Source organism: Sapajus apella, unplaced genomic scaffold, assembly GCF_009761245.1.
Source record: "Sapajus apella isolate SASKATOON/1434 unplaced genomic scaffold, GSC_monkey_1.0 scaffold12, whole genome shotgun sequence".
In the NCBI taxonomy this organism is placed as follows: domain Eukaryota; kingdom Metazoa; phylum Chordata; class Mammalia; order Primates; family Cebidae; genus Sapajus; species Sapajus apella.
This window is the reverse complement of record NW_022436952.1, coordinates 1,756,169-1,769,466: the sequence shown is the minus strand read 5'-3', so window position 1 is coordinate 1,769,466 and position 13,298 is coordinate 1,756,169. Positions and strand designations below refer to the sequence as shown.

The 13,298-nt window shown below is 43.1% G+C and overlaps 1 protein-coding gene across 8 annotated transcripts in view; it reads left to right on the top strand.

Annotated features, from left to right (window-relative positions):
* Positions 1–550: 550 nt before the first annotated feature.
* The window catches only part of ATP6V0A1 (ATPase H+ transporting V0 subunit a1), a 63,729-nt gene continuing 50,981 nt past the window's right edge, over positions 551–13,298 (top strand). For 7 of the 8 annotated variants that reach the window (XM_032279613.1, XM_032279612.1, XM_032279609.1 and 4 more), the window contains exons 1-5: positions 551–652; positions 2,523–2,686; positions 7,694–7,772; positions 9,918–10,015; positions 11,361–11,489. In XM_032279613.1, the coding sequence (XP_032135504.1) occupies positions 2,570–2,686; positions 7,694–7,772; positions 9,918–10,015; positions 11,361–11,489 (423 nt within the window). In that variant the 5' untranslated portion in view covers positions 551–652; positions 2,523–2,569. Of the gene's footprint in view, positions 653–823; positions 1,010–2,522; positions 2,687–7,693; positions 7,773–9,917; positions 10,016–11,360; positions 11,490–13,298 lie in introns of those variants that run through there. The other variant, XM_032279607.1, reaches the window with a different exon arrangement.

The following is a 13,298-nucleotide window of genomic DNA, read 5'->3' as shown; positions in this document are numbered from 1 at the left end:
GCGCGACAGAGGGAGACTTCGTCTCAAAAAAAAAAAAAAAAAGAAAAGAAAAGAAAAAATGGCTGGGCGCCGTGGCTCACGCCTGTAATCCTAGCACTTTGGGAGGCCGAGGTGTGTGGATTACCTGAGGTCAGGAGTTCAAGACCAGCCTGGCCATCATGGTGAAACCCCATCTTAAAAAAAAAAGAAGAAAAAAAAAAAAAAAGAGAAGACATTAATTTTTTGGGGGGTGTGTATGAATTAATTCTTTGAATATGAAAATAAAGAGAAAAGACGACCTTGCCCAGGTTTAAGGGGTAAGGAAAAAGGATTCAGGGAGGGTCAGGAACTTAAGGCCTCGAGCACCTGCACCTCCAGCCCCACTTGTCAACCCGCCAACCCGCTAACCCTCCGCAGCCTGGGGACACCAAACAGAGGCTAAGATGGCGTCAGCCAGCTGGGTCTCGCCTGCGACCCCCGTGACTCTGCACTGCGGCAGCCCAGGCGAGGCTGCGCTCCATTGGCCAACTGAGATGAGGTCATTGCGGGGGCGGGGGCCGGCGGCGGCGCAGGGGCGGGGCTTTGCGGACGCACGCGCGTCGAAGCTCTGCTCCCGGAGCTGCGGCGACTGCGGGCTTGGCTGCGGCGGCTGCTGTGGCGGCAGCGGTGGGAGGTGAGCTGGGGCTTAGGTGCAGCGCAACGGGGAGCAGCCCTCGATGGACGTAGGAAATTCTTCCAAGAGCCCCCTTAATTGTCAAAGGAATTAGCAGGGACCTTAAGTCTTCGAGATAAAATGGGGGTTCGTCCCTTCCTCGGGCACCCCTCCTCTGTCCTTTGGAAGCCCTGAATCCCTTCCCTGTTTCCAGAGGTAGGCGGAGGAACCGGAGGTTATTGATAGGCAGAAGAATTTAGGGGACTTCTTAAAGGGTCTCTCAGTTTGGAGGCTTTCCTTTCCTTTTTTCCCATCCCGAGGTAGATGTGCCTCGGTCCAGAGAATTCCTGCTCATTGGATAGACGGGAAATGAAGCAGGTGAATACCCTGGGAGGAGGCGAGGACCGGGTGACTGGATTGAGATTCTTCGGGGCAGGGCGCGGGGGCGTTTTAGTAGGACTCATCTTTTGCAGAGTTGCTGTTTCTTCGTATTTTGTTTTGTGATCGTCCAGAACTGCTTTGGCCTAATTAGTTTTCTGTTAGCCTCCATTGCTGAAGAGATATTCTTGGGAGACCTGTAATCATTAAAGAGCAGGAGGTGGGAGGCGACTCGTTGGAGGCTATCATTATCCGCAGCCTCGGAACTTTGATGATCAGGCCTAATTTTATATGTTTAGAGGTTGTAGAATCTCTCTTTGTTGAAGGGTGGTGCTGGTAACAGCTGATTTGGATGATTCAGGTCATCCAAATCTTAAAGTCAACCTACATATTCTCTTCAGAAATCCTTGCTTATATCTGAGCGTGTGTCGTTGTCTTGAACATCAAATGCACAAAGGTTTGTTCGTTCAGATTTCTCAAAATGTTTCCCAGCCTTCCAGAAGAGTAAATCTTCCTTTGATATCAGACTCATCTATCAGTACTCGTCTATCAGTACTCAATAAAGATGCCCTTATGACACTAAAAATACTGTACGTTTTGTGAAGTTTGGGTACTGGATGGGCTGTGCCTTACATTAGCTGATCGAGAATAAATAATTGCAGTTTCAGGACCACTGATAGCGCCAGTTGTCTCATACCTTGGCAACCCTAAGACAGCCCTAAAAACGAAACCTTTATTGGCTCATGAGATTTGACAGATGGAAGAATGTAATTAATCTTGAAGGTAGGGATGAGAACAGAAAGCTGCAGAGGTGGAAGGCTTATTCTCTGTCGCTTGATAAAATTGCTTTGTCATTATCAATGTGTTCCTGTCATGCTTAATTTGAAATTGAGCTTAATATGCAAGCTGGTTGCTTTTTCCAGATAATGGTAATTTGTTTGAATTCCCAAGGGAGGAAATATTGTTTTCTGAGAAATCTGGAAGATTAAACCCTTAGTGTAGCCATAGCTTTAGGTTAGTGCCAGAACTTTAGGCTTTTAGAAATGCGCATTGTCAGTAGAAGGGGGAAGGACAGTTACAAGGCAGACATCTTAATGAGAGGGTAATCAAGGCCTCTTCTGTTTGTTTCCTGCAGTAGCAAAAACAGATTGAACATTGTGGAAGTCACTGCCTCAATACTGTGTCCTGGGTATTTAAAGAGTTGTTTGGGGTTCCCCGTTCCTGTCTCTAATCTGGGTACATTCTTACCTATTGAGTTGCCCAAAATATTGTCATTTGATCCTGATGTTGACTGCAACTGAAGTGACTTTTCATCTGGCACTGTATGGCACAGGATTCAGGAACTGCCTTTGCAGTTTCCCCTTTCCATCTTTCTAGGCAGGATGTCAGAACAGTTGTTGACCTGTCGTCACGGGGTGGAAGAAATGTAAATGCAAGAGCCTTAGTGGGGTGTAATTTGCTCTTAGCCCTCTTGGTAATTTCCAAAGTTATGTCATTTTTCTCCTTGCTTCAGGTTGGAGAGAAATCCAGGTACTCAGTTGATTGGTACTTTCTGCCACCATGGGGGAGCTTTTCCGGAGTGAAGAAATGACACTGGCCCAGCTTTTTCTACAGTCAGAAGCTGCTTATTGTTGCGTCAGTGAATTAGGAGAACTCGGAAAGGTTCAGTTTCGTGATGTAAGTAGTTGTGGGACTGCGACTTGATTACTGCTGAACTCTGTTGTTATCATGGTCAGCTGCCTTGTGATGAATGTTTTGTTTTTTATTTGCAAAAATAACATTATAGCACTGGCTTCCTTTTGGCAGAATGCACATTTTGAGTTGTCTTTCTAGAGGTGAGAATGTTTGTGCCAATCCTTCTATGCTTTTGCTAGCTCCCACTTTGAGGACAGTCCTAAGTATTCTCCCGGTAATTGTTTGGGATGCAGGGAGAGGTTACCAAACTAACCCGATTAGGGCTTTCACTTTTTAGGGGGGCTCTTTAACACCTATAGCAGGATATTTAAAAATATATATTAGCTGGGTGTGGTGGCTCATACCTGTAATCCCAGCACTTTGGGAGGCCGAGGTGGGCGGATGATCTGAGGTCAGGAGTTTGAGACTAGCCTGGCCAACATGGTGAAACCCCGTCTCTAGTAAAAATACAAAAAATTAGCTGGGGGCGGTGGTGGGCGATTGTAATCCCAGCTACTTGGGAGGCTGAGACAGGAGAATCGCATGAACTTGGGAGACAGATGGTGCAGTGAGCTGAGATCTTGCCATTGCCCTGTAGCCTGGGCAACAAGAGTGAAATTTTGTCTCAAAAAAAAAAAACCATACATATATATGTGCGTGTGTGTGTATATAGGTATATATGTGTATATATATATGTATATATATGTGTGTGTATATATAGTAGTTTTTCCATCCAGTAAGACATTTAAAAAAAATCAAAATTTGACATATCCAGCTATAGATATATAGTATATAAATAAGCATATATTGAATATTCATTATTTTGGAATATTATACTGGGCACTTGGAGAAGCTATCTAAAGAATGTGAACAATCTAGGGCGGGTGCAGTGGCTCACGCCCGTAATCCCAGCACTTTAGGAGGCCGAGGTGGGCGGATCACGAAGTCAGGAGTTTGAGATCAACCTGACCAACATGGTGAAACCCTGTCTCTACAAAAAATACAAAAAATTTTACTATCTACTTAAGAGGGAAACATTCTATATATAATTGAAACCTCCTGTGCATACTTCCTCCATGCCAGTCTTCTTTCTTCCACCCCAGAAGTAACCCATACAGTGATTTTATTTTTGCTTTTAGTACTTCTGTGTGTGGGTTTTTTGTTGTTGTTGTTGCTTTTCTTTTTGAGACAGAGTCTTGCTCTGTTGCTCAGGCTGGAGTGCAGTGGTGTGACTCCACCTCCTGGGTTCAAGCGATTTTCCTGCCTCAGCCTCCCGAATAGCTGGGACTACAGGTGAGCACCACCATGCCCAGCTAATTTTTGTATTTTTAGTAGAAACGGGGTTTCACCATGTTGGCCAGGCCAGTCTGGAACTCCTGACCTCAGGTGACCCACCTGCCTCAGCTTCCCAAAGTGCTGGGATTACAGGCATGAGCCACCATGCCAGCCAACAGATTTTTTGTTTTCTTCTACTTCTGTTAATTTTTGTGTTTCCTTTTTGTTTGTTTTTATAAAAAAATTTATAACATTAAGAATAAAAAATGGAGATGGGGTCTCATCATTTTGCCCAGGTTGGTCTTGAATTCCTGGACTCAAGCAGTCCTCCTGCCTCAGCCTCCCAAAGTGCTAGGATTACCAGTATGAGCCACTGTGCCTGGCTGAAATGTACACATCTTAATAGAACAATTTGCTGAATTGATAACTTTATGCACCTCTGTAACCAGCACCACAATCAGGATACAGAACTTTTTTTTGTTTTGGAGACGGAATCTCACTCGGTTGCCCAGGCTGGACTGTAGTGATGCGATCTCAGCTCACTGCAACCTCCACCTTCCTGGTTCAAGCAATTCCCCTGCCTCAGCCTCCTGAGTAGCTGGGATTACGGGCACCTGCCACCACCACCTCCCTACGCCCTGCCCTGGCTAATTTTTTTTGTATTTTTGGTAGAGGCAGGGTTTCACCATGTTGCCCCGACTGATCTCGAACTCCTGACCTCAGGCAATCCACCTGCCTCGTTCTCTCAAAGTGCTGGGATTTCAGGCATAAGCCTCTGCGCTCGGCCACACTGCAAACTCTTATGTCTGACTTCTTTCACTTAGCCTCTGTTTTTTCATGTGTCTGTAGTTCATTTTTAAAAATTGCCAAATGATAAATAGCTCATTTTATGAATATACCACAATGTTTTCATCCTTTCTTTTGTTATTACTCATTTGAGGGTATTATGATTAAAGCTGAAGTAAACATTATTGTAAAAGTCTTTTTTTAATTCACAAGTGTTGATTTTTCTTAAGCAAATAGAGTTGACCCTGAAAAATGCAGAGGTTAGGGGTGCTGATCCCCCCCATGCAGTAAAAAAATCTGCGTACAACTTTGACTCCCCCAAAACTTAATCATTGATAGCCTGCTTTTGACCAGAAGCCCTAACAATATCATAAACAGTCAATTAATACATATTTTGTACGTGTATTGTACACTGTATTCTTACAGTAAAGTAAGCTAGAGAAAAGAAAATACTGTTAAGAAAATCATAAGGAAGACAAACTATATTTACTGCAAGTGGATCATCATGAAAGTCTTTATCCTTATTGTCTTTATGGTGAGTAGGCTGAGGAGGAGGAAGGGGAGGGGTTGGTCTTACTGTCTCAGGGTGGCTGAGGTGGAAGAAAATCTGTGCATAAATGGACCAGCACAGTTCAAACCCACATTGTTCAAAGGTCAACGGTAACTGAGTAGTGGAATGCTCAGTCAGGGGTGGGAAGGTATAAGTTTAACTTTGTAAGAAACTGCCAACAGTTTTCCAAATCTTTTACTTCTTTTCTAATAGCATTTATCACAACAAATTGTAATAATTGGTTTGCATCTGTCTCTTCTGTGGAGCTGAAGACTGAGACATAGCTTGTTATTATTAATGACTCTCTTTAATAAAAATTTTTGCCTTAGATTCCCTCTAATATTAATATATTGAGTTCTTGAAGAGAGAACTGTTGAATGCATGGATATGTATGTGTGTGTTTTTATGTTTCTATGTGTGTATGCATATAATATATATACACACGTATGTGATTAAGCTCATAAATTGTGTTGTTCAACTTTTCAAATCAAGGATGCAGCTTTCTCTGTATTTTCTCTAGTGCCTAGTTCAGTGTCTGACACATATTTGGTACTTCATAAATGTTAAGTAAATATAGTTCTTTATTTATGTAACTTTTATAGAATTTATCACATACTATTTTATTGGTTGGGTTCATCTTCTCTATTTGATTACAAGCTATTTAATTAATTTAGTTATTTATTTTTGAGACACAGTCTTGCTCTGTTGCCCAGGCTGGAGTGCATTGGCACAATGTCGGCTCACTACAACCTCCGCCTCCCAGATTCAATTGATTCTCCTGCCTCAGCCTCCTGAGTAGTTGGGATTACAGGCCTGTACCACCATGCCCGGCTAATTTTTTGTATTTTTAGTAGAGACAGGGTTTCACCATGTTGCCCAGGCTGATCTCAGACTCCTGAGCTCAGACAGTCCTCCTGCCTCGGCTTCCCAAAGTGCTAGGGTTACAGGCGTGAGCCACCACGCCCAGCCTTTTTTTTTTTTTTTTTTTTTTTTTTTTTGAGACAATAGTCTCGCTTAGTTGCCCAGGCTGGAGTGCAGTGGCATAACCTTGGCTTACTGCAACCTCCGCCTCCTGGGTTCAAGCGATTCTCCTGCCTCAGTCTCTGAAGTAGCTGGGATTATAGGTGCATACTACCACATATTTTGTATCTTTAGTAGAGACGGGGTTTTGTCATGTTTGCCAGGCTGGTCTTGAATGCCTAACCTCAGGTGATCCACCCACCTTAGCCTCCCAAAGTGCTGGGATTACAAGCGTGGGCCACTGTGCCTGGCTGGATTGCCAGCTTTTTTTTTGAGATGGAGTCTCTCTCTGTTGCCCAGGCTGGAGTGCAGTAGCCTGATCTCGGGTCACTGCAGCCTTTGCCTCCCATGTTCAAGCAATTCTCCTATCTCAGCCTCCCTAGTAGCTGATGTTATAGGCACCTGCCACCACGCCCAGCTAATTTTTGCATTTTTAGTAGAGGCAAGGTTTCATCACATTGGTCAGGCTGGTCTCGAACTGCTGACCTCAGGCTATCCACTTGTCTTGGCCTCCCAAAGGGCTGGGATTACAGGTCTAAGCCACTGTGCCAACAGATTGCAACCTATTTAGTGAGTAGGAACTTGTTTTTTATATTCCAGAACACCTATTATATTACTTTGAAAATTACTTGTGGTGCCAGGCACGGTGGCTCATGTCTGTAATCTCAGCACTTTGGGAGCCGAGGCGGGCGAATCACAAGGTCAAGAGATCGAGACCATCCTGGCCAACATGGTGAAACCTTGTCTCTACTAAAAATATGCATAATTAGTTGGGCATGGTGGTGTGCGCCAATAGTCCCAGCTACTTCAGAGGCTGAAACAGGAGAATTGCATGAACCTGGGAGGCAAAGTGAGCCAAGATGATGCCACTGCACTCCAGCCTGGAGACAGAGCGAGACTCCATCTCAAAAAAAGAAAATTACCTGTGGTATATTGGCATATGAATGAATAAACCAAGCCTGTCACTGAGAAGGTGAAGGCCTTGGTACAGAAAAACAAGAGAAGTTCCTCTTCTGCTTGGAAAAAAAGAGAAAGAAAACCAGAGAGAGCTTCTGTGATATTCATTGCCCAGATTTTAAGTGGTGGGAAGGAAGCTCACTGAGACTTTTGGCCTAGGAAGAACATTTTGTACCATCATGCTTTACCTAATTTGCCTCCATTCCAGTAATGTTACAGCAACAAGGGAGGAAGTTTTTATTGTTAGCTGGTGTGAATGGCCATTAAGCAATTTTTTTTTGGATCAATAGACAATTTTTATTAGTGTTGCATCCATGCATTGAGACAAAATTAAGTTTTTCACTTTGCAGAATGTGTTGCTTGAGAAACAGAAGAAATAAATCCAATGTTTCAATGTTTGTTATTGTGTTTTTATTTTTCAGTTAAATCCAGATGTGAATGTTTTCCAAAGGAAATTTGTGAATGAAGTTAGAAGATGTGAAGAAATGGATCGAAAGCTTCGTATGTGCATTTTGGTCATGTGTAATGTACCTTTAATGAATCATTTGTCTTAGATTGGTGACATTGGTCCTCTTAATAGAGAAAGAAAGTGCTGTAAGAGAAAAGGAAAAGGAAAAATCTAGCAGTGGAGATGTTAAGGTGAATTTCTTGTATGCAAGTAGATTTTGTGGTCTTTGGGCTAAATAGTGATTCATGGAAACCTCATTTGAAATAACGTGCTTCAAGCTGAAAATTGTGGTTATTATTATTATAATTTTTGTGTGTGAGATTTTATTTATTTATTTATTTTTGAGATGGAGTCTCGCTCTGTCACCAGGCCAGAGTGCAGTGGTATGATTTTGGCTCACTACAACCTCTGCCTTCCAGGCTCAAGCAATTCTCCTGTCTCAGCCTCCTGAGTAGCTGGAACTACAGGCATGTGCCACCATGCCCAGCTAATTTTTGTATTTTTAGTAGAAACGGGGTTTCACTACGTTGGCCAGGATGGTCTTGATCTCTTGGCCTCATGATCCATCTGCCTCAGCCTCTCAAAGTGCTGGGGCTCCAGGGGTGAGTCACTGCGCCCGGCCTTGTGAGTTTTTAATAACAGAACTACATTATAGAATTCTGAGAAATAGGACCCAGTCCACCATCAGTTTTTGTCAGCAGAGCCACCTTTTAATTTGAGCTATTTATGAGGGAGGAAACTAACATTTATTAAAGTTCTGTTGAGGGCTGAGTTGCTCATATACATTATTTCCTTCATTCCCCATAACATTCTTTCAAGATGGGTGTTACCTCATTTAATAATTGAGGGAACTAAAGATCAGAGAGACTTAGTGACTTGCCCTAGGACATAAACAGTTACGATGGAATCAATATTTGAAGTCCTGTTGTTCTGTCTGGCTCTAAAGTTCATGAACTTGCCACTCTACTAAGCCAGCTTATGATTACCTGATAAGTGAATTTGATTGCCATTCTAAAAAAGAGTTGTAGTTGTTACCTGAAACACTTTTCTGGTGTTTTGGGTCTTTATTACATGTTCTGCTTTTTTATTTTTATTTTTTATGCTTAAAACTGATTGGCCAGGTGCGGTGGCTCATGCCTGTAATCCCAGCACTTTAGGAAGCGAGGCAGGTGGATCACTTGAGGTTGGGAGTTTGAGACCAGCCTGGCCAATATGGTGGAACCCCGTCTCTACTAAAAATACAAAATTAGCTGGGCGCGGTGGCTCAAGCCTGTAATCCCAGCACTTTGGGAGGCCGAGGCGGGTGGATCACGAGGTCAAGAGATCGAGACCATCCTGGTCAACACGGTGAAACCCCGTCTCTGCTAAAAATACAAAAAATTAGCTGGGCATGGTGGCGCGTGCCTGTAATCCCAGCTACTCAGGAGGCTGAGGCAGGAGAATTGCTTGAACCCAGGAGGCGGAGGTTGCAGTGAGCCGAGATCGCGCCATTGCACTCCAGCCTGGGTAACAAGAGCGAAACTCCATCTCAAAAAAAAGAGAATGTGAGGTCAGAGAAAGAGGGTTGTGGAGAAAAAAGGTGCTACTTTTATATTAAAAGAATGTATTTTGTGTGTATATGAATATATTAATATAAAAGTGTCTTTTTTGAATAAGACATTTTGTAGCCAGGCTTTAGATGTTAATTGTTTTCCTTAAATAATGACAATTTCAGGCTGGGTGTGGTGGCTCATGCCTGTAATCCCGGCACTTTGAGGGCCCGAGGTGGGCGGATCACCTCAGGTAAGGAGTTTGAGACCAGCCTGACCAACATGGTGAGCCCCCATCTCTATTAAAAATACAAAATCAGGCTGAGTGCAGTGGCTCACACCTGTAATCCCAGGACTTTGAGAGGCTGAGGTGGGTGGATCATGAGGTCAAGAGATTGAGACCATCCTGGCCAACATAGTGAAACCCCATCTCTACTAAAAATACAAAAATTAGCTGGGCGTGGTGGTATGCACCTGTAGTCCCAGTTATTCAGGAGGCTGAGGCCGGAGAATTGCTTGAACCTGGGAGGTGGAGGTTGCAGTGAGCTGAGATTGTGCCATTGCACTCCAGCCTGGGCAACAAGAGTGAAACTCCATATCAAAAAACAAAAAAAATGCAATTTCAAGCATGTGCAATTAGACATGAATGTTTTGATTCTGTCATTTTAGGATTTGTTGAGAAGGAGATAAGAAAAGCTAACATTCCAATTATGGACACCGGCGAAAACCCAGAGGTTCCCTTCCCCCGGGACATGATTGACTTAGAGGTAAACATTTTTTTTTTCTTTTTAAATATTTTAATTTCATACTTTCAGGACAGAAGAGGTAAACAGTTCTGAGAAAACCAGAAAAGTTTTTTTCTACTTAAATGCAGAAATTACTTTCCTTAGTAGATGGAGAGTAGCGTAATTCTTGCTAACTTTGTCAGCATTATCTACTGATTGTAAGTTTCTTGTAGCTGGGATTCAAATGAATTTTCCCTCTTTTTTATTGATAGATAATATTTGTAAACATTTATGGTATACATGTGATATTTTGGTATATACATAGAATGTATAGTGATCAAGTGGGGGTATTTGGAGTATCTATCACCTTGAGTGTCTATCATTTGTATGTGTTGGTAACATTTCAATTCCTCTCTTCTAGCTATTTTGAAACATACAGTACATTGCTGTTAACTACAGGCACCCTACTCTGCTATTGAGCATTAGAACTTATGCCTTCTATCTAGCTGTATGTTCGTCCACATTAACCAACCTTTCTTCATCCCCCTAAAAACCCACACACCCTTCATAGCCTCTGGCACCTGTCATTCCACCGTGTACTGCTATGAGATCAACTTTTTTTTTTTTTTTTTTTAAAAAAAAGTCCTCCCTTTTTCACCAGGCGCCAGGCTGGAGTGCAGTCGTGCGATCTTGGCTCACTGCAACCTCTGCCTCCCGGGTTCAAGCAGTCCTCCTGCCTCAGCCTCCTGAATAGCTGGGACTACAGGTGCACGCCACCACGCCCAACTAATTTTGTATTTTTAGTAGAGACAGGGTTTCACCATGTTGGTCAGGCTGGTCTTGAGTTCTTGACCTCAAGTGATCCACTCGTCTCAACCCAGGGAATATTATTTTAAGCCAAAAAAATTTCATAAAGAAAATTGATGACTGGGCATGGTGGCTCATGCCTGTAATCCCAGCACTTTGGGAGGCTGAGGCAGGCGGATCACCTGAGGTCAGGAGTTAGAGACCAGACTGATCAACATGGAGAAACCCCGTCTCTACTAAAAATACAAAAAATTATCTGGGCGTGATGACGCATGCCTGTAATCCCAGCTACTTGGGAGGCTGAGGCAGGAGAATCGCTTGAACCCAGGAGAGGGAGGTTGCGGTAAGCTGAGATCACACCATTGTGCTCCAGCCTAGGCAGCAAGAATGAAACTCCGTCTCAAAAAAAAAAGAACAAAGAAAATTGCTCTAGTAAAATCATAGTATTTGCTAGGCAGGTGCAAGATCTCTTTTAACTATCAGCTTGGCGACAGTTCTGTGGGATGAATTTATTTAATGTCTTTCAGAGCAAGCATTAAGTTTAGCTTAATCTACCTTTTTTTTTTTTTTTTTTTTTAAGGCCAATTTTGAGAAGATTGAAAATGAACTGAAGGAAATCAACACAAACCAGGAAGCGCTGAAGAGAAACTTCCTGGAACTGACAGAATTAAAATTTATACTGCGCAAAACTCAGCAATTTTTTGATGAGGTCAGACTATTGTTTCTTTTAGTATTTGAGCAGCTGATATTACACTCACACAGTGGGCCATATTTTTATTCCAGTAATTATTTTAATTTGCCAGTTCGGAAGCAATGCCATTTTTGCATCCTGTTTTAGTTGAAGAAATGTGAGATTATGTTCCATTTTTCATGCAGTACACAGCCAGCCATGGTTTTATATTTTTTCACATTTTCTTCAATTTTTTCATCTCAAGATGAGGAAAGGAATCCTGGAGCAGTTGTGTAAGCATAGTATAAATTTTTACATTACATTTATACTTATAAGGTAAGTATATGCTTAAGGTCAAAGCTGAAGAAACAAACATTTGGTTATGGACAAAATTATAGCAAAGGTTAAATCACCAAACCTTTTGTCATCACATTTTTATTTTATTCTCTATGTTTGCTTTTAAACCTTCGAGCACATTTTTCAGTACTTCAGAGAGTACACATCACACTAATTTTTCAAGAGTCTTTCATTGTACTATCTGGGAAATATTGGTAGGATGCGTGTTTGAAACTCCCGCATTACACATAAACTTAGATACATTACCTTAGAGGGAAAAATGTTAATAAGTTCCTTGGCTAAACATGTAGATGAGGCCAGGCATGGTGGCTCACGCCTGTAATCCCAGCAGTTTTGGAGGCTGAGAACAGAAGTTCGAGACCAGCCTGGCCAACACGGTGAAACTCTGTCTCTACTAAAAATACAAAAACTAGCCAGGTGAAGTGGTGGGCACCTGTAATCCCAGCTACTCAGGAGGCTGAGGCAGGAAAATCATTTGAACCCAGGAGGTGGAGGTTGCAGTGAGCTGAGATTGCTCCATTTAACTCCAGCCTGGGTGACTAACACTTTGTCTCAAAAAAAAGAATGTGGATGACTCGGCTGGGCATGGTGGCTCATGCCTGCAATCCCAGTACTTTGGGAGGATGAAGGGGGCAGATCGCTTGAGCCTAGGAGTTCGAGATCAGCCTGGGCAACATGCTGAAACCCCATTTCTACAAAAAATACAAAAATTAGGCAGGCGTCATCGCAGACACCTGTAGTCCCAGCTACTTGGGAGGCTGAGGTGGGAGATTGCTTAAGCTGGGAAGGCGGAGGTTGCAGTGAGCTGAGATTAAGCCACTTTACTCTAGCTGGGCGACGGAGTGAGAGTGTCTCAAAAAAAAATGTAGGTGACTTAGTCCAGATGACTGTGCTGAGGTGACCCCATGGAAAGGATCTGAAGCAGGGCTTACAGAAGACTCTCTTCTCCTAACTCAGCCTGGGGAGAAGTCTTAGCTTTCAACTGGGATGTGGTTTCTCTGATGGCCTAAAGTACAGTAACTGTCTTCTTGACAGATGTCTTTGCCACCAGATTGACAATATTAGACACTTTAGGGATTGTTACAGTCACTGTTCAATGTACCTTCCTCTAGTTCTTTAATTCCTTTGCGCAGCAGGACAACTTGGCAAGGCTTTTAAATATAGAGGGCCTTTTTTTTTTTTTTTTTTTTTTTTTTGAGACGGAGTTTCGCTCTTGTTACCCAGGCTGGAGTGCAATGGCGCGATCTCGGCTCACCGCAACCTCCGCCTCCTGGGTTTAGGCAATTCTCCTGCCTCAGCCTCCCGAGTAGCCGGGACTACAGGCATGCGCCACCATGCCCAGCTAATATTTTGTATTTTTAGTAGAGACGGGGTTTCACCGTGTTGACCAGGATGGTCTCGATCTCTTGACCTCGTGATCCACCCGCCTCGGCCTCCCACAGTGGCTGGGATTACAGGCTTGAGCCACCGCGCCCGGCCGGGCCTTTTTTT